The 21,513-nt window shown below is 40.0% G+C and overlaps 1 protein-coding gene across 3 annotated transcripts in view; it reads left to right on the top strand.

Moving 5' to 3' along the window:
* LOC108135959 (ecdysone receptor) overlaps window positions 1-21,513 on the top strand; it is a 69,129-nt gene that overhangs the window by 25,005 nt on the left and 22,611 nt on the right. The window contains exons 1-2 of one of the 3 annotated variants that reach the window (XM_017256910.2): window positions 4,587-5,479; window positions 13,564-14,557. The exons of 1 other annotated variant lie outside the window; for it this stretch is intronic. In XM_017256910.2, the coding sequence (XP_017112399.2) occupies window positions 13,882-14,557 (676 nt within the window). In that variant the 5' untranslated portion in view covers window positions 4,587-5,479; window positions 13,564-13,881. Of the gene's footprint in view, window positions 1-4,586; window positions 5,480-13,563; window positions 14,558-21,513 lie in introns of those variants that run through there. One more of the 3 variants, XM_041709857.1, reaches the window with a different exon arrangement.

The following is a 21,513-nucleotide window of genomic DNA, read 5'->3' as shown; positions in this document are numbered from 1 at the left end:
TTTTTTTCCAAGAGACCAGTATCATAAAGAAATTCGTAAAAATAAATTGCGCTGATAAAAACCAATTGAAATGTCAATATGCAGAAATAAAAATATCATTCAAAAGACAGACAGAAGTCACAATTTATTAAAGTGAACCTAATGCAAGCTCATAAAAAAATTCAAAGTATAAAAGAAACAAACTGTCGGTCAATTGAGGGGACCCTCCGGATGGAGACCAAAAAAAATTAAATTGATAAGAGAAATGCATTAGGGACATTGTACTCAGAAAACTACTTGAAGATATGCTTATGACAATACAGATAATGTTGTGTGGGATAGGTACATTTCAATGGCAAAAATAAAGATATAAAACTATATTTTCGGGATTCAATAAATAAACTTATAATAAAGATATCTTTCGAATAATAAAAAAAATAACAACGATCACCAAATAAACTATAATGTTTATAAATCCTACTATTATTAAGTATTTTAAAATAATCATATAGATATATATGTATATATATATATTTATATATATATATTTATTTAAAGGCGGTAGAGTTTTGTTTTTATGACAACTATTTAAAATTTTATTATATTTTTTTCTTGGAAAAGGGTATTTTTTTAATGGAGAAAATACAATTTTCGGCGAAATGTAAAGAACTTATTTTATAAGAAAAGCATCAGTTAGAATTAAACCACTGTGCCTGGACACGACCTTCTCACCACCCATTTGCGATAGCGCCATGTACCTATATAGCAGTACATACAGTCCGCTCCGGCCGGACAACTATGGCGCTGCCTCTCCTTCGGTCCACCGACTACTCCACATTACCCATTCATAGACGCTTATCGGTAAACAACCACCAATGTTTAACTATTTGCCCACAGTCGCGCGGTGTCTTGTGCCCTGTGTTCCTTTTTGCCCACGAGCGGCCTCAGCCCATTTTTGATGTCGTCGTCAGTCGCCCAACCGAACGTCCGCCCGTTCCTCCCCCTCCAAATACTGGCTATACCTATACCCCCCATCTTAGCCTCGTGGCTTTGACTACCTCAACTGCAAAACGTCGCCGCGCCACTGAACGACATTAAACCTGACTTTGCCTCCTTTCTTGGCCCGCCCTCTGTCTCTTTGTGGCACCCGATTCAAAGTCAAAATCATACCAAAAGCCAAACCGAACCGATCCGATCCGAGGCGAAGCAAACCAAGCCAAACAAGGCAAACCAGACTGGCAAAGAAAATTCAATAAAATAAAATTATGTCCGAGCACGGTAAAAAACAATTCAACTATCTTAAATCTAGACTTTAATAAATTTATTAACAAAATTAAATACATTTTTTTGTTGTTTGTTTTTTGTTTTAAAATAATAAGGCTTTTAGGGAAAGCGTCAAAGTTTTCTAAACTATCTAACATATAAAATATATTTCATTGGTTAGATAAAATAAAAAAGTTTTTGTTATGGTTTTGATTGAATCAAAATGTTTTTCTCTGTGTGCCACTGTCGGCGTTTTATGCATCTACAAGGTTCGAGCTGCTGGTGCGGGGCAGGGTGTTGTGGAGCAGATTGGTGCAGCCTGTCTATGGGCAAGAAAACAAAAACACCAGGCACCGACAACGACAACAACAACAACAACAACAACAACAACAACAACAAACAAAAACTGCAGCAACAACAACCATCGACTGAGTTGTCGGTCTCTCGTTCAGTGGATTTGTGTGTCTTCGCATAAATTTTGCAGCTTGTGCGACAGGCATGTAGACAAGTTTTTCTCCTTTGTTGTTTCTTTTTTCTAGCCAGCTATCTCGCTCGCCAATTGCCCGGAGATACTTACACATACACACACACATAGACCAGATGGCTGGAGAGAGGTGCACAGATACATTATGTATCTGAGCGCTGCAACAACTGTAGGTTTCGGTTATAAAGGTGCTATCCCATGGGATAAAACGTATTAGATTGAACTAGTTCCGACCTAGAGCTAACTAATTCCAATTGGATGTTGGAAAACTATCTTATCTTATCTTATGAGAACGTGTTCTTGAATTTAAATGATTTTAATGAACCAATAGGTTTAAAGCTGTAACTAAAAGCCGTGTTGCAGTTTAAGGCATTTTTGAGATGTACTTACAGAAAAGCCATAACTTAGATAACTAAAACATTAAAAAGTGTTGTTCCTCAATAATAGTTACAAAACAACCGAGATCATACTATCATTAAAACTATGATATTACGATTGATTTATTACTTTCTTTTCTAATAGTGAAATCAATCCGAAGATAAATCCCCTTTTCTTTCTGTAATGTATGATGTCTGTTTATGACGACTGATGCAAGTTTTGACTATATGGCTCTATATATATCGGCTCTTTTACATTTCTTTTACTTGCCGGCGAACTACCCCAACAAACGGCATGCACATGACTTCGGTCGGCTCCCTTCCTCACCCCCGCAGCTAGACAAACTCTCTCACCCACACATATAAATACACAGATACATATAGCTAGACACAGATACATGTTGCACCCATACTCTAAGCAATTGCTCCAGTGTACTACTGAACTGAGAGTCGTTTGGCAGTCGGCCAAGAAGGGAGGGGGTGGAGAAAAGCGAGGAATGGGTGAGGAATGAGAATGAGGAGAGTGGGGCGAATGAGAAGAAAAGGCATCATAGACGCAGTCATGGAAGGCAGCTGTGTTTGTATTGGTGTCCCCCTCCCGCACCCAAACAAATAGAGAGACAAAGAGCGAGAGAGACCACTATACACCCCCGCAACCCCTCCCCACAACCATGTCGTTCCCACTACTCAGCTGTCATTGTTGATATTTTGTGTTTTCATCTTGAACTTTTGTGGTTCAATGTGTCTAGCCAACCCCAAACAGAGCGAAACTCACCACATGCTCACCATCACCATCACCATCACCACCCCCACAAACCCACACCCCTGCACTATTGCCCTTGCATTTAGCCGGCTTTTCTATGCGTATGCGTAGAGAGAGATAAAGCAGCTCTCTGTCGGAGTCCGCTCTCTCGCTCTGGCCAATGCAATTCTCTATTGCATTCTACACTTGAACTTGCCCAGCGTCAACTCAACGCACACATCCACGTTCAATAAACACGTACCGGTGGTGGGGGCCCGGTGGCGGGGATCGGGGGTACGAACAATTATCTGCAGCGATGTGTGCGTATCTGTATCTGAGTATCTCGATTCGCTTTGCGCTTACTTTTTAACCACAATGTATTCGAAATGTGCAATTTATACGCCGCCCAACAGACGGCAGCGTAACGTGTATATGTATATGTACTTCATAGATACTTCTGTGGCTGTTGCATGATTTGTGTTAGTTTGCTCGGCGTTTTGTTTGCCCTGCTGATCTTCTTGCCTTTCCATCAATTACGTCTCAGCAGTGTCAATATTCTCGTTCGATTCCTGGTGTCTACATTATAGCCGACTTAAGTTGGTTTCCGTTTGCAACGAATTGGAAACTGTCCAATTTGTTAAGGCCTACGGAGAACTTTGTGAGGTTCGATCATGGTCTATTACTCATTCAGCAGACGTGGGAATGTATTTTTGGTCAGGTGAAACGTTTGCATTGTCTTCAAGATTAGATCTCTGCTATGAAAGATCAACTGTTGATCTGGAATTCATTTTTGGATATCTTTAAAAATTGAGAGTATTTGTAATGCTTTTACTTTTCGTCTTGTAAAATGACGGACAATTGTCTTTAACTCTATTGAGGTATGAAGTATTAAAAACCAAATTCTAATTTCAGTATTATTGATGGGATTGTGTTAATATAGCCAACTAAGCTAATTTTCTTAACACCTCGGGTGCATAGCGATTGTAACCAATGGTTTGGAAATGAAAGCAACATGTGAACAATCACATGATCCTGGAATTCAAATATCTCTGTAAAAGCTTTAAAGAAACGTCTCGCTTTCCTTACATTCTATTAATCATACTAATTAAATTAAAAAAAAAAGTAAGAAACAAACAAAAAGCGTACGGCATTTGTACATTGCACGATTTCCAATTCATACTTTTCCCAACAGGTTTCGTAGCTTTTTGTCCCACTGTGCGCGTACATTTTGAATGTACGTGTGAATTTGCACTTGTGCACCCGAAAGTAGCGACAAAAAATCAACGAAAAAAACACAACAAATAAGTGTAGGAAACCGAAAATAAAGGCAGCGAGAAAGGAAAGCGACGACGGCACTTACACACGCGTATAATGTGGGCTGCTCACGCATACACTCCTAAATACGTTCGCTCACAACTCACAGATATAAGTACTCATGGATACACAGATACGTTTTGGAGAGCAAACAAAGAGTATCTCACGATTGCATCGGCATTTTTCATTCAAGCCGCTCGCTCAGTGTGTCCGTATCTCTGTGTGAGTGACTGCTGTCTGCGCTTCACATTTAACTTTAGCGCCGATTCCATTTTATACCCTCTCTCCGCGTGTTGGTGTGCGTGCGAGTGAGAGTATGTGGTGAGTTCGCTCATCGACCGAGCGACGCCGACGACTTGGAGGTGGTTTTGGTTTGCCACTGGGAGAATTTCGCGTTTAACATTCTGCTCGTTTCGCTCATTGATTTAGTATTTTTTTGGACTTTGTTGTTAACGGTTGTTCGCCCGATCGCGTTCGTCTAACTACAAGATACAAAACACAGCACACACAGTTCGAAACACAAAACCAACCAGAACGGTTTCCCCAGAAAACACCGAACGTTTCAAAACAAAAACCCAAAATGTTGCAACCAAATGATATACATGTTTAAATCGCCTATATACACACACACCTCTATTGATGAGAAATTGTTAGAAAGTCCCAAATAATACCAATCCCCGCCCCTCATCAACAACAAAAACAACAAGTGCAATTCGACGGCAAAAATTGAAATAAAGTGCAAATGCATTGTAGCTGAACCCCAGAAAATAGGAAAAATAAGTAGTGAAGAAGAAGGCAGAGGAAATAGTTCTTTAAATAACGCAAATCGAGAGCATATATTCATATTTGTACAGATATTATATAGTGGCTGCATAGTGCAAATCGCGGGTGAAGAAATTCAAAGAGCTCGAAATGTAAAAAGGAATATATTCCCAAAGCAATTCGACGGTGAGAGCAAGAACAAACGGAAATCGAAACAAACAGAACTCGAAATCTAACATCAACAAAACAGAGCGACGGACAGACGCTTAGACTCTCGTCTAGTCGCCGTCTGTGGCACGTCCCCCTCCCCAAATCAAGGAGACGGAATCACCATCACCATCGCATCCCCAAAATTATTATTATCTCGAAGATAGTGCGCGAGTGTGTGAGTGAGGGATTTGTGCTCTGGATCCCCGTTACGTTTCAAAAGTGAAAAGATATTTACCAAAATTCCAATTCGTGCTTCGGCAACTGGAATATCTCCCATTCAAGAACACAGTGAACCGATGGATACTTGTGGATTAGTAGCAGAACTGGCGCACTATATCGATGCATATGGTGAGTGTGGGCACCTGGGACTCCAATATTTTAGAACCAACTGACTCGATTTCCATTGCAACATTTTGTGGTCAACTGCTTAGCGATAGATGTGAATTGAGCAACAAGTTCGCAATTTGAAAAGAAAAACATTTTCGGATTTTTTCGACCCTAATGTGTTTGTCTTGGCTCACTTGTCACCCCGTGCGTGAGCAAAGTCAATTTCCAATTCTATTTCGTCCAGTCGAAATGAAAACTACATTACCATTTGGCCTTTTCAATGCCAAGATACACATAGCATAGGAATATATGGGTACATATAGCATAAGAATGGATGTACACTCAGATAGCCGATACACGCATTATGATGTCCCACAATGGTACACATGTTCGGAGATGGACGTTCGATTGGTAGTACATTAATTATTGTCATGACAACTGACAGACGGCCAATTAAAGAGTGAACGCTGAAAATTGTAAATTTTGCCTGCGTAAACATAAATAAATATATATCGCTAGGGCACCACAGCTCATCGATGCAGGGGGATTTATGATGGTCTAGGCAAGCACTTGACTGCGTAATTGGCATGAATATCCATAAATTCACTCGCATATGTTCAAGTGGGTATTGATTGTCCTCAAACAGCCGATTTACTCTGATTTACGCAAGTATGCTGTTGATGAGGTTCAAATCGGTGTAAACAAATTTGATTCGTTAAATGACGGAAGTTGGGTTGAGAACATTTCGATAAAATATTATCAATTGAATGGAGTTTTACAAGTGCAACTGGGAATCGAAAAATGTATTGACTTTTTTGATATCACTCTTTTTTCCATTCTTTTGATGTATTGCCATTCCTGGTTGATTTTTGATTTTGATTTCCTGCTTTAATACTAGTCTTTTAAAGGTAACTTGTTTTCTTTTTTTTTTTATTGAATTAAATCCTGAGATATTCATAGGAATTTTTCTCTTTTTAAATCAACGATTTTCTTTTTGGTAATTGACCAAATTAAGTTTTCATTTACAATTTATTAATTTGGTTAACATTATTAATTACATAAATCGAGGATCAAGATCTTACTTGAAAGTAGTTGTTCAGTTTGTGCTTGATAGGTTTTATTACACTGTAGGGTTCCTTATTTAATTTGGGACAAAACATATTTAATTAATATAAAGCGAGTCCTTCGATGCGTTAGGTTCTTAAGTTTTTGTTGCCCTATTTTAGGCGCCTAATGAGGCATTAGGTAACAGCGTGGCTTGGGTTCTGGCTCCAGCTCTAAAGCAAAGTCCACGACATTAGTTAGACTCTCCCACAATTAATTTGACTCTGCCCCCCCGTCGCCTCTACCTCCCCGCCACCCGTTGACCCTCGTTTCCTGGGCGGGACTGGTTAAAGTTTCGACTTGGCTCTTTCATTTTTTTTGTTCTCGTTCCTCGCGTCCCTTTCGCTACTTTTTGCACATTAAATTATTCGCTATTTCTCCTTTGCTACACTTTCTGGACACTAAGCAAACAACACAAAAAAGTTACTTGTTTCCTATGGCGTCTACATCGTCATCGTCATCGTCTTCGCCGCTGTTGTTTGTGTTTTATGGTACATTAAAGTTGGCAAAATGGCAAATTTTAATGCGATTTTATGCAAATATATAGACACATGTATGTCTATACAAGGGGGCCGAATGTTTTGCGACCCATGCCGGCCACCACGTTGAGTATTCCGAGATTCCAATGTTTTTCGTCTGGCTCCTCCTCGTTGCACTCACATTTCGAGGTTCTGTGCTTAATGGCCGAATTTATATCATTATATGGCACTCGGAAGTTGTTTATGTCCCTTTTTGGTGACTTTTTAGAGTTAAAAACTTATATTAAGAATGATAACTTTAGAAGAAGGTATACATATGTTTTATTTTTCTTTATCTGCCAATCCTATATAGAAATGCTATATATTTACAACAATTGAAATTAAAACCTCACAAATTAGAATGTCTCTAGCTAATTTCATACAATTAAAAAACATCAACCATCCCTTATCACACTATTCATTGCACATTATAACTATTTTCCAAGTGTAACATGCAACCACGTAAAACTGCCATTCAACAAGGTTCAATGTAACCTCGGCTGGGGGCCGACCGAATCGATGGGTGCAGACCAGTGGGTCAGGAGACAGTGCACCACCCTCGTTTTCCCAACCCCCAGACGGCAGTTTTCCCCGGGGAATGGGAATGGCAAACAGGTGCCATTGTAAGCGCTCTTGTGGCAATTGCTTTGAGTGCCTTATCTTGTCACTCTTCTTCTGGATGGCTTTCCTGACCGCTCGAGACCAAAACCCCCTACTCACCCCACTCCGTTCCGTATGTGCATGTGCAATTAGTAGTAGCCTGCCATATAGCAGTTGAGCTTGGAACGAGTTTTCACCGCTTTTGTGTACTTTCACAGGCCGGCCACAAAGTCAAGCTGTCAACACTTTCGCAGACTATTGTGGAAGACGATGACGATGTCGAAGATTTTCCATGACTTTCCACTATTTTCCTAGTAGATGCTACAATTTTATTGTTGTTGTTGATTAGCCGAGCAACGCAAAGATATTTGTAATTCATACTCAAGCGTAAAACTTGAAATGCTTTGTTCAACTTGACTCAGTGTTTTTTTTTTTTAGTGGGCAAGAGGTGTGTGGCGTCGTCAGACTTTTATGGTAATAACCTCGGCACAGACTTTTTTCCAAATAAATACTAAAATGTATGACTAATGTCAAAAATTGACAGCAAATGCCCTTTTAATGTTATGTCTTTTGGGCAGATTTTCTCGAAAATAGTCGTTGGTCAAATCTCTGCCAAGCAAATACATTTCTTTTTGTAAAAACAATGAGTGATCAAGGTCGATTATTATGGTGGATAGGGAAGTTTTCGCATGCTTTCTTATGATGTTGTCTTTGGACATTTGTTTGCCATGCTACTTTGTCATTCTGCCGAAAAGAAGACACATTAAAGTCTTCTTCTCAGCCGAAAAGGTCAGGCAATCAGTCAGATCCACATATGCAAATTGTATTATCGATTATAAATGCAAATCGTAGACGGCGCAGAATGGAAAGAGAGAGACGCCGCTTAACCGGAAAAGGAAATGATTAAAGCGCATTTTTTGAGCCGGGCCAATCAACCTCAACCAGTTGTCCTAAACATTGGGCGAACGGTGACGCTTCGCTTGGGGTTTTTTCCTCTTGTCTCGTAATACATATATATTCTTATATTTATTGATAGCTGTTTGATGCTTCAAGGCTGTTGTACTGATATGATTTTCTAAAATACCCTAAGTTCTAAATTATCGCTTGCAGTCTTTTATTTATTAATTTGCTAGGCTATTAATTGAAACGCGTGCCCTGGCACATATTTGCGGCTTAAGTGCTCCGAAAAAGCCGAAAACGGGCCATTGCCAAATGCTATAAATCTCTTTCGGCCCAAGGCATTAAAAAGTTTCTGTCTTTTTTTTTGATTTGCTTTTATTGCTAATTGATTTTGTGTGAAAAGACAGTGGCCGATAGAGTGGAATAGAGCATTATTCTTGGGAAACACTGGAGGATCCGCCATGTGGAATATATATTCCTGGGAATGAGAGCAGCTGAAAGGATACCGATGGAAAAAGTTGGAAAAGCTTTTTGGGAAATGTGGGTTCCGTGTCATAGCCGGCTTATGAAAAGTGGATAATGATTTTTGAGATATTTAACGAAGTTTATTGCGAAGTTATAGTGAAGAAAAAGTTTTTTTTATGATTCACTTGCACCGATTGATCCAAACTCCACCTTTTTTTCATTTTGGTTTTGTCTTAAGCCAAGTATTGGATGTGTGTCAATTGAATGGCACCATTTTTCATGTTTATCCAAATCAGCAAACTTCAAAAGAAAACTACCAACTTAATAAAGTCAACCGTAAAAAACACAGCGAACTGAATTCGCGGAAAGTAAAGCTCAACCTGTTTTTGGTTAAATTTTGTTGTTATTGGTAGTGGGAGACAGAGATAGGTAGATATTGGAGAGGAACAACCGTTAAGTTGTCAGCGGCTTACCATATATATGTACACATGTGCGAATTTATCACGTATTCGCACATATGTAAAGTTTTATTTTGGCCACTCTTGAGTCTGATTTGTTTGCTCGGACCTCAATCTCAATCAGAAATGACAGGAAAGAAAAAAGCAACTGAGAGAAAAGAAAGAAGGTCAACGCCAGAGTTATGTGTTGGTAGGGTGGTTTCTTAAAAATTTTTGCCCTGAGAGACTTTTAACTTATTTATAATCAATTTGCTTATTTTAATTTAGTTCTATTGACTTTTACCAGCTTTGAAAATTTGATATTTAAAAGCCCAAACAAGTTATAATTTTATATAACCAAATGATCTTTAGACCGTTTTAATTAATATATTAATATATAACGACATACACCATTGCATTATTACTGATCCGGATTGTTGCGGGGTTTAAAGTAAAATGTTAAGTTAGATGCGAGCTGGAAGACATAGTCTTCGATGATGACCATCATTAGGGAACGCGGTTTTTCTCTACAACTGGCTTTCTTTTTGCTCCTCTTAGGCAGTTTCGCTATTTTTCTTTCACAGAACATTAGTTGAAGCCTTTTGGGTGACCTCAGGCCCATTATCATTTGGTTTTCTTTTCTTTCTTGGTAGGGGTTTATGGGAATGTGTCGCATATGTTGCTTCAACCGCCCACATGTTATTACTCCCTTTTCCATTTGGAATCCGCAGCAAATGGAAATCACGCGGCGCTGGCTCTACGTGCAGGAAAATAACAGCAGGAAATGAAAAGGATCCGCTCACAGGAGTGTTCGTACTTGTTTTTGTGTGTGAGAGTGCCCTGATGGGGATTTGTGTTTGTGGGCCTATTATTCCTACTGGACAAGCCGATGGCGGATGTTTAATTGTTTTCGCTCTACAAGAGTAGGAGGCTTAAATGTCCACCACCCACCGATTTCAGTAGCGTGTACAACAATTGTTGGCACTGTCGCAATGTTCATAAACTTTATTGCATTGGAGAACATTGTTTTGGGGCAGTCTGTGGGTAGGGAAAGGATATGGAAAGGGTATGGGAAAAGGCGCGGACTCCTGACAATCGCTGGTCGCGTGCCAGTCATTGACATACTTTTGTACGAGTGGAAACGTTCCAGCAGGAAATCCCTCTAACATTTAAGGGTCAGCCAAGCTTTTGGGGTCAACTTGGGTTAAAGCTACAATCGATGGCAGTCCTATACTGTTCGAATCAATTTGCGCATGAACATATGGTAAATAGATTTCAATCAAAATATTAGATCGAGTGCGTTTTCAAATAATATCTGCCATAAATTTGTACATTTAACATTCTTTGGAAATATTTTTCTTTAAACTTGTATTGATTTCACTGAGATAAGTACATTTTTAACCTTTAATGACGATTGTTTTGAGTTAATTGACCGTAGATCCAATTCAGATATTATCAGACCTTGTTTTTAGACTCAAAAACTCTCATGGCATCTAATTGAACGTGAAGGGAAGTAAGCTTTAGAACTCCCAACCTGTTGACTGTTCAAATTCCCATTATGTATTCTACGATGCTAAAAATAGAGGTGTATGCTACCTTTCCCTTCATAGCACCCCTCATCCTCCGCTATTCATCCATCACTCAAGGCGTAACAAATTTTTCAGCTGGCAGAAGAATTTTCCGTTTTGTTTTGTTCTTATTTTTACCCCTTCTAGCGCTCAGGCGAATAGTAGAGGGAAAGGGTGAGTGAGGGGAGCAGGAGAAAGGTAAAGGTATCTGATTCTGCGCGTTTAGCTTTCCGACTCTTTTTTAACGCCTTTTGTACTCCAGACCAAGCCCCAGAAGCAGAACAAAAACTGGGAAAACCGCAGAAAAAAGTAAAATGAGCAAAATAATAAAAAAAGCAACGCAACAGAGAACATCAACAGCAAACAACAAGACAACAAAAATGCCATAAATGTCGTTTATACGTATATATCTCAGCGCATCTCGCTCATATACACCCCGTATATATATATATATATATAATGTGTGTATAGTATATTCCCGATGCGATAAATACGCGCTCCGTTCGCTGCTTCTTCTGATGTTTTCAGAAATATTTTTGTAGACAACAAAGCAAAAACGCCAAAGAACAACCTGTTTGTATTGTTTTTGTGTTGCTGTTCGACGAATTCAGTCGGCAGCGACGTTGGCAGCGAGGGCGACAGGTTTTTTCCTTAATGCGGGCCAAAATCAAATCTCGGCTCAGTGCCCATGCCCCACCCTCCCCCTAAAACCCCCCCCGCCACTCAAGCTTAGACTAGTCTTCCCTTTTCTTTTTCTGCTGGCTGTTTCTTAGCGATTCTTCTACTTCTACTTCTTCTTCTTGAGTATGATCGTGATTCTTTTCGATTTTGTTCTAAGCTTTCGCTCGGTCTCGCTCTCTCCAAGGCAACCAGAGTTGGCATGAAACCAGTTTTTGGTGCTTTATAACACAAAGAGACGAAAAGTTACAGACTTTTGCTTTATTATCGTTTGGCTCTTTCCCTCTCGTTATTAATTGTGCCGGTCTCTTAATGGTGGTTAGCCCATAAAAGAAGATCGGGAGGGGGAGTTCGGGGGGGGTGGAGACGCTCAGCTTGAAACTGTCGATATCCAGTACACAAAATAATGATTCACCTGTAAGTCGCGGAATGAGTCAAGCGGCTATCCAAACGCGCTGTTCGCCCTGCATTGCAAAATCAATCGAAATTCGAACGATTCTTGTGTTTAAGATTTCGAATAATGCCCATCTCTCACTGACCTGACCATGACTAATTGCTTAACAATTGCCAATGTAGTATATGCCGGTGGCATTAAATATTTATTTATGCCAATTGTCTTGCTTATCGATTGACTTTCACTAATTAAGTGCCAGCAATTGCCCGCTTTCCAAATGGGACGAATGTTACTATATGATGGCGGTGATGAAGAGATTGTTCAGTCAATAAATAGTTAACCCATTTAACAATGGCAATTGGGAATAATTAAATTGTAATTGTTGGACTTTATTACAATATGTTTTACCGAAATGGAAATCCTAATACCATTGATTTTTGTTTTTATAAACCCTTTATAACTGCCGCGTTACTGACTTCAAGGGAGACAAGAGAGGTGGAAAACTTTTTATTGCAGTGGACGCTTTTAAAGAACTACACAAGTAAAGTGATTGAGAATCGCATAGAAGGGTGGGAAATTTCCTCAGCTGCCTAGATTCCGCCGATTTCCCCGCCAACTGTTTTTGTTTGCGTTTCCTACTTTGTTTGAGCTACAAACACACATCGGACATTGAGGATGGAGATGGTAAACAGAAACGGCTGTCAAGACGCTTAGATAAGTATGACAAGTGTTCAAACAGAGTAACACACATGAAAAATGTGTGCAAATAGGGAACTAATATTGATTGGTTAGGATGAGGAAGTAAAAACTCTATTTTAAATGATAGATAGACTTGGACTAAATAAACATGACAGATCTAAATTCAGTAGAAATTTGAGAACACGGCACAGATAGACCATCAATTTTGGCGACAATTATGTGTCCAAGATTCGCAAAGACCATAAATCGTACTAGAAGTGAGAAAAAAAAAATCAGATTAATTGTTGCGAAAAGTGAAGTAATCTATTCTGCTGTCAGTTCAACTCATATACATATGACCATAAATTCAGTTGGAGTTGGCCTATCAAATGTTTGCAATCTCTGCAGAAGAGTTCCCGCTAAACGAGCTGAAGATTTCCCCGCAAGATACGCCACATGTGTCGGGCCGGCCTGGGGTTGATCTATTCAAGAATTACGTATTCCTTTCGCCTGGGTTAGCTCACTTCACTCACTCTCCGGGGGCTGGCTTAGCTTTAGCCCAGCGTCGTGTTCAAGGTAGAGCGCAAATTTGCAATTAAATGAAATGAAAATTTCATGAGCTTGCCCCCGCCCAGGTGCGTTGAACCGTCTCGTCGTTTTCCAGTGTGACCACAAAATGTTGAAGCAACAATCGAGCTTAGAACGGGTTTTTCTGGGACACTTTTGAGTCATCTTTATGGGTTGTACCCGCTCTTTATTGCAGCTCTGATTGTTCCGCGTACTGAATGAGCAGGAATTCGGGCGAAAATGTATTTTGAACGCAAGCAAGTGCGCAAAAAATACTAGAGCAGCCATCAAACACAAAAAAAAAAAAAAAAAAAAAAAAAAAACACCACCACAAGTAAGCAGCAGAACCTCGGACAACACAGGCCGAGCTTCGCACAGCAACAAAAGGATCTTACCAGGAGAAAGTACTTCTCCGTAAATATCGAACAACTGCCAGGGACAAGCCCCTTGTCCCCAGCCGACGTGAAGTGATCTGAGAAACGGCAGCAAAACGGCGACCATCGGCTACCAGAGGATGAAGCGGCGCTGGTCGAACAACGGCGGCTTCATGCGCCTTCCGGAGGAGTCGTCCTCGGAGGTCACCTCCTCCTCGAACGGGCTCGTCCTGCCCTCGGGCGTGAACATGTCGCCCTCGTCGCTGGACTCGCACGACTACTGCGACCAAGATCTCTGGCTCTGCGGCCCCGAGTCAGCCTCGTACAACACCCCCAACGGCAACGGCCTGAATCAGCAGCAGCAGCAGAGCGTCATCACGCTGGCCATGCACAATTGCTCCAGCACTTTGCCCGCCCAGACGACCATCATCCCGATCAACGGCAACGGGAATGGAGGCTCCGCCAATGGCCACTATGTGCCGGGTGCCACCAATCTGGGTGCGTTAGCCAATGGCCACGGGATGCTCAATGGAGGGCACAACGGGATGCAGCAGCAGCAGATGCAGAATGGCCACAACCTCATCAACTCCACCACCCCGACGACGCCCAGCAACCAGCAGCTTCACCTGCAGCAGAATGGGCTGGGTGGTGGTGGCGGTATCGGAGGAATGGGTCTGCTCCACCACACGAATGGCAATGGCATTATAGGAGTCGTAGGCGGCGGAGGAGGTGGTGTCGGAGTGGGCGGAGTCGGAGTGGGTGGCCTGGGAATGCAGCACACGCCGCGAAGCGACTCAGCGAATTCCATTTCATCAGGTAAGACCTATAGACCTTTCAGAGATCGTTTTACCATTAGTTGATCAGAGATAATATTCAACAAGTAAAGTAAAATATGCACATGCAGTTTTGACGAAATCAACAAGTGTGCCTTAACTTATCCAAAAATTCAGAGGGTAAAACTCATTGTTTTGTATTACAGACAGGCTTTAACCAGTTCTAAAATTAAAATTGTTAATGTTGTATTCCGCTTTTTTTAAAACTTTATTTACATAAACATCCCTATACATATTCAGATAGAGTCAAAAACGCTTTCTTTTGAATACTACTAACTATAATACACCGCTAAATACGCTTTCTCTTAACAAGTAAATAATTTAAATAAAAAACTAATAGCAAAAACACGTTGCAAAAGTGCAGATAATTGGGAAAAAATATAACGATAATGTTAAGTATTTGGGTTTACTTTTAAAGCTTACCCTGCCTTTACCTTTAGTCTACCGTCATTCTCCCTTTTCATTTGTAGTCAGCAATGCCCATTCTCTGTATTCCGAGTGCACGGCTTACTAATTATATTTTATTGGACGAGCGTCTTTTATGAAGCACTTTTTATGGTTTTTTTTTCCTTTGGTTCCCCTGGATCTTCAGAGCGCGTTCGCTGGAAAGTGCAATCAACACGCACACAGCCAGCATTCAGCCAGCATTGTTGTTGTTGTTCGACATTATCAGCAGCGTCATGGAAGAGTGCATGTCATGTAGACGCTCCCCGGGCCATGTGCAGCCATAAGGGCGGTTTGGTGGCCTTTCTGATGCAACGCTTGCCTTCGAGCCCGAACCTACCTCAAGTCGTTCTATATTTAGGGCCGCCCCGCTGCGAGCAGCCGAAAAGGGGAAACTGAAGGAATTCTGCTTGTTGGGCTCTTCGGCTCCTCGACTCTTTGCTTCCTGCTTGCTCGTTGCAACTGCAATTGTTGAGCAGGGCTGTTATGACGTCACCTCGGGCGATTCGTGCGCGCCCTCGCTCGTTGTTGTGGCACTGACCTCGTGCCAAATGGGGGAAACCAGGTCAGGTCAGGAGCAGAAACAGCAACAGAGACAGTGGCAGCAGGACGGCATTTGCATTTGACCTAAATCGTATGAGGATGTGGGCGGGAGTTCAAGGCCAGTATCTGCAATCGATGCGTCTTAGTTGGCGTCTGGGTCATGGGTTTGTGTTTGTCTCTTTGCCGGACTGGGTCTACTTCTGAGTCGGGCAGGTCAAGGCCAGTCTGGGTTACGACAGTTGTATGCAATGCAGTTTTTATGGTATAAGTCCATATGACGCTCAGTATGGTTGTTTTTTATTATTTGGTTAGTTTCACATATTTCCTAAAAACCAATTTCAATTTAAACAATGCACTTCAAAGTTACTCTCAAATGTAAGCCCAATAATATCTATTAATTTCTGAAATAAATTTTCTTGAATTTGCATTCCTGCAATGCTGTTCGTTTGAGTTCGATTTAAACAATGTTGTTTTTCTGAAACAAAAATTACTATGCAAACAAGATAAGAGACTGTCCCACATTTCAATTGTGGCAAATGCAAATATCCTAAAGTGATGTTTTCTTACTGTTTGATCATATCACAAAGCAAAGCAGTGTTGCATTTTTAGCAAAACACTTCTCAGCTGACTTAATTTTTTTTTATTTTATATGGAAGCATTAAAAATAACTGGATATACATTTGTAAGTACATATGTATGTTTCGAGCTTTTATTTGGTTTAGGATTCATCTTTATCGCTTAGTGATTAAAAAGATTTCCAATTGCCAACATTACGTTTTCATTGACCCTTTTTATTACTGCACCGGATTTAGCTCGATTCACCCAAAAATTCCAAACTGGGTCACAACTGCATTTGCAACTGGGCCAGACCCGACAAAAACCAAACAATCCTCAAGGACATTGACTGTTAGCTCTGTTTCTCTCGCACAGCCTGCTATCCCGTTCTGGCGTACGTGCTTAACGGAGCAAAAGCTCAAGTACATGACCTTACCCCCTGAAAAAGAGGTGTTGTTGCAGCAGCAACAACAAATCGTGTGTGCGTGCCTTTGCACAACTGCTGCTCGTTTCATCTCATCTCATTTTATTTCATTTCATTTCATTTTGCTTCCATTCCGGCTAGCTTATTTGCATTTCTTTTGTCAAACTCTCTGGGGTTGTTCGATATTCGTACTTTTCTATGACATAATTTGCTCAAAGCGAATCCCGATGCTCAAGGACAGCCGCAAATGAAGTTGAATAGCAGTTATACAATGGCATACAATTTAAATAAAATACCCGTACTTGCAAACGATAACGCCAGTTGACAAGTTTTTCCTATTTATATATGTATTTTTCAGCTTTTTATTTCAACTTGCACTCGCGCTCACACCGATGCAATTACCCGCGAGTACTCAGATATTGAAGTGTGTGTGTGTCTGTGTTCGCATGACGAAAAAATTGAGGTCAATGATTTTGTGCCGCCATTTCACAGTAGTGTTGTTGTTGTTGCCGTTTTTGTTGTTTTCGATGTTGTTGTTGTCGTAGTTGCTGTTTTCGATGTTATTGTTGTTGCTGCTGCTGCTGCTGCTGCTGCTGCTGTCAGCAATCGACAATCGCGATCATGCGAACCGAACACGAAGCACTTCGTGTGCCAGCGAAGCGAAGCGCCAAGAACCCGAGCCCCCACTAATTAGCGGCTCTCTTTTTCTCTCTCTTTTTCAATTGCAATTGTTTTCGCTCTCAACTCGCCTGCGACCAACCACCACCCACAACCCCCCTCTTTCCCCAGTCGGATACATTGTGTCCACAGTTGCTGTAAACGAGTTGTTCGATGTTATTGTTGTTGTTGCGGCTGGCTATTTATTTTGTTTGTTTGTAGTTGCAGTGCGAGAATGCCGACTGACATTGATAAGTCCCTCTGACAGTCGCTTGACTTTGACTTCTAGTCGTGTTTATTTATATTTTTGCAAAACTGTCATTAAGACATTAAGATATCGGAGTCGGGGGCATATCGATTAATCGTCATCCATAACACTTATAAATTACTGCTCCAAAAATTCTTAAGAACTAACTGAATCTGGTTTGGTTTGATCTATAAACGTTAACTTTGAAAGACTTTATACAAATATCCTATATCCTTTAAATTTTGAAAAAAGCAAACACAAATTATTATTATACCCATAACTTAAACAATTATAAAGGTTTTCTCTACTTATTTATTTATTATTTATTTATTACAAGTAATTTGAGGACAGTTAAAATATTGTAAGGGACGTGCTTGTTATCGTTGCAACCGAACTATTACAATTAAACATTGGAACAATTAAAACATCCAATTCAAATATCAACATTTTTTTTAACATTATTTTGCTTCTTAGCTACCGAAATACCCAAGAATCAGATAATGCATCGAGCTAGAGATCTTGATTATATATTTAATATGGGAATGTTATTGCTCTCTTTTCGCTAAATTTTTCGACGTGATTCATATCATGTGCTACAGATTTATAAATTCAACTTGCCGTTTTGCCAGTTACTCACAACCGAATGTGACGTCGTGATTCGGCATTTGCATATAGATGTGCATATGTGTGCTGCATTCTTGTTGGCTATTTTCGTAGACTTGGCATTAATTTGAAATTAAATAAAGAAAGAGGGGAGCGGCGCTCAACTGCAATATAGCAATGGACAACTGTTAGTTATCTTTCCCACTTCCTCTCTCACTCACTCCGACTCTTCTCTCACTTGCACTGCCACTCTAGGCGAACACGTTTTTATAGGTTAATGACACAACCGGCCTGCAGCTGTGACTAAAAGCAAGTCGACGCTACTAGAAATGTTTCATATACAAGCACATCTGCCCGAGTGTGTTGGTGCGAACTATTTAAAATTCGATTGAAGTGAGCTACAATCAAATGCAGCTGCAACAGTTCACAACTCAAAAAGCTAAGAAAGAGCAAGAAAAAGATCGAGATCAAGCTGGAGAAACAAAAAGTTAATGTTTTAATAAGACATTAATGAATACATTTTTTGTTAAATTGATATTAATACATTGCCCAAGATTTTTAAAGTTTAAGCTTTAAGTTTTATATTTACATTATTTTCATTCAATAGACTTATTTGACGATTTCTGGGTGTCGATTTTTTTTTTAATGGGTAGTAGTTAGTTAAAAACTTAAAAAGCTCGACTGCAAAATATTAAAATTCATCTATTGCAACCCTGCTCTGCCCCACTGTGCGTTTAAAAATATTATAGACAATTATTAGAGAAAAGGCCGAACTATGTCAGTAGTGTGTATGCACAAATGTTGTCCAAATAAAAAGCGAAAAAAGATTGTGAAATATTTGTGTATAAAAAATACACACACGCCCAAAACGAGTGTGAGTGTCTGTTTCTATTCTCGATTAGCCGCAGAGAAATAAAAAGTGAAAAGAAAGAAAGAGAGAGAGAGAGACAGGGCGATCATAAATAAATGAAAACAACAAACAAAAAGCAGGCGAGAAATAACCAAATATTCCAAGAATACTTGGCATTAGGCAATAGCAAAGAGAAAGACGCCAAGGGATAGAGATACCCTTGGGGCAGAAAAGTGTTGTAAGAGATACATCTTCCTCAATCAAAGGTTTGAATGCCGACCAACTAACACACTGGCCAGCCCTGGTCAGTTGCCATCTCTTTCTCGCCACCGTCCAATTAGTGCAGCATTCTTAAAGCGGCCGAAGCAACTTTCTTCTACTCCCCAAACGAGTTTTCAGCCATGCACTAACACAAACTCAGTTACGACACGGACACAGACACAGACACAGACACAGACTCAAATGGGAATTCTGCTTCTTAACTTTCTTCTTCACTTTGAGCTTCTATAAAAGCAATAAAGTTGTTGTCTCACTTTCTTTCTGCCCCATCTCGCTCTCCTTGGCCGGGTGAAAGTTGTTGTTGCTCGCCGCTGAGCCATGATTTTCCACTTTTTCTTTGCCCCTCTTTTTTTTTTCATTTTCATGTTCATGTTCAGCTGCATCGCGGCAAAAAGAGGTGGCCACAGAGGAGAGAGAGACAAAAGATGGCTGTATCAAAATCAAATTTTTTTGATTTATGCGCCGCTGATTGCTGGCAATTTTCTCCCTCACCCCACTCCCCCAAAACAGCATAATCATTTTTGCATAAATTTCCCATTGTTTGCCGTCTGTCTGTCGATTGTGAACTTGAAATCAGCTGGCGGGCAGCGTTTGGAGGAAAGTGCAAAATTGGATGTGGCGAAAGGCTTTTGGGGATCATGTAGACAGTGTGCGGAGAAATCTCAAATGCAGCTTCTGTCTTGATTGATCTGAAAATGCAAAGTGGATTTCAGCGATCCTGGTTCACGAGAAAAATCCGTGTAAGAGATCATTTCGATGGATTGTTGTTAATGCGGTAAACGGTATTTGACCGTTAGCAATAATAAATACCGATTTTATTTCTATCGATCAACAGCAAAGCAAAAAACAAAACCAAATGAATTTCATATTGTCGGTTTACCGAATTTTAAATGTCTAAGCCATTTTTAAACTGTAATATTTTATTCATTTGGTTAAAGATAACATTTTTCTAGTTGTTCTTTAAAGTCTGGTTTATGGGTATCACAATTAAATGTAATTTATCTTTACATTTAATGCACAATCAATTCTTTGGCATTGACACCAATACGAGCCCAATTAAATGCGCAAAAAATAACTATAAATGTATATCCGCAATAATATATTCAAACATTCGCGTTTTACAATTATTTTAATTTTTGCTTCTAATTTGTTTTGCACCTCATGCTAAGCAGTCAAATTGTTTGCTTTGTGCCAATTAATTTGAGTCGAAAAAAATATGATTAATCATCGAAAAAAAAAATATATATATATGCCATCTTTTGGGATTTATATGAGGTATTCACACCCCTTATGATGAGCTCATTAAAATCATTTTTGATCATAATTTGGCCCGTCCGGCGAAAATGAGGTGGATTTCCACATTAAGTTAAGAGTATTACGTGAGCTTAACCCTTGACCCTGCAAATCGTAAAAAGTTGTCACGCAAAGTTTAACAGCTAAACAAAAATAAAAGGTGCTAAAAATAGGTATATTAAGTGAGACTTTTTATTTCTTCATGTAAAATAGATGCGTGTAATTAAAATACTAACTTTATGAATCCAAAGTTAGAAGAATATTTCAAACGAAATCTTAATGTAATTGTGACTTTAAATAAATATTAAATCCCTTTTCCCCTATCAAAGATATCATTGACTAATTGAATAATTTGTTTCTCTCTTTACAGGTATGTGAAAACCACGAGCAAGCACCTTATCAAAGCTTTTCTGATTACGCTTACCGAGCGTCAGCGAGTAAGACCAATGAAGTGGGGGGAATTGCGGCGGCGGCTGGAGGCGGTGCGTCTGATAGTGCGTGCCAGAAACTAGGTCAGCTAGCTCGACCACGACAACAGGCATTAGCTATAAATTCTCACTCAGCATGAGGGGCCCACGCTCCGCAAAGGCATGGCTGAGGAGATGCAGGCAAAACACCTAGGGAAATGCTGGAAAAACTTTTCCACAGCAGCATTAAATTCTCTCGCCTTTTCCCCAATCAATTGCTACGATTGAGTAAATGAGAGTTGCTGCTGGTGGCAATTTCAATTGAAGATTTCTTGCGGCGTACGGTTTCACAATCAATTAAGGAAGTTATTTCCCCCTCCAACTAAATAAACGCAATCGTTTTGGGCTGTATTGTATTACTTGATCAGGCACACAATGACCTGGAAAATTGAACACGAGTTTTCTTTTCTGGTAAAGAAAATCTGCTGGATTGTTTTATGTTATGTTCTGAGTTGAGTAGTGAATTCAGTTCTTAGACCCAGCTCATGTCCGGTGAAGCTTTACTGAGTAGACAAACTCAAATATAGGCTGAATCAAAAGCGGATATTATTTTCCGCCATTTCATTAAATTCTCGTT

This window comes from Drosophila elegans, unplaced genomic scaffold, assembly GCF_018152505.1.
Source record: "Drosophila elegans isolate 14027-0461.03 unplaced genomic scaffold, ASM1815250v1 contig_520, whole genome shotgun sequence".
In the NCBI taxonomy this organism is placed as follows: Eukaryota; Metazoa; Arthropoda; class Insecta; order Diptera; family Drosophilidae; genus Drosophila; species Drosophila elegans.
This window is presented reverse-complemented; position numbering and strand designations above follow the sequence as displayed.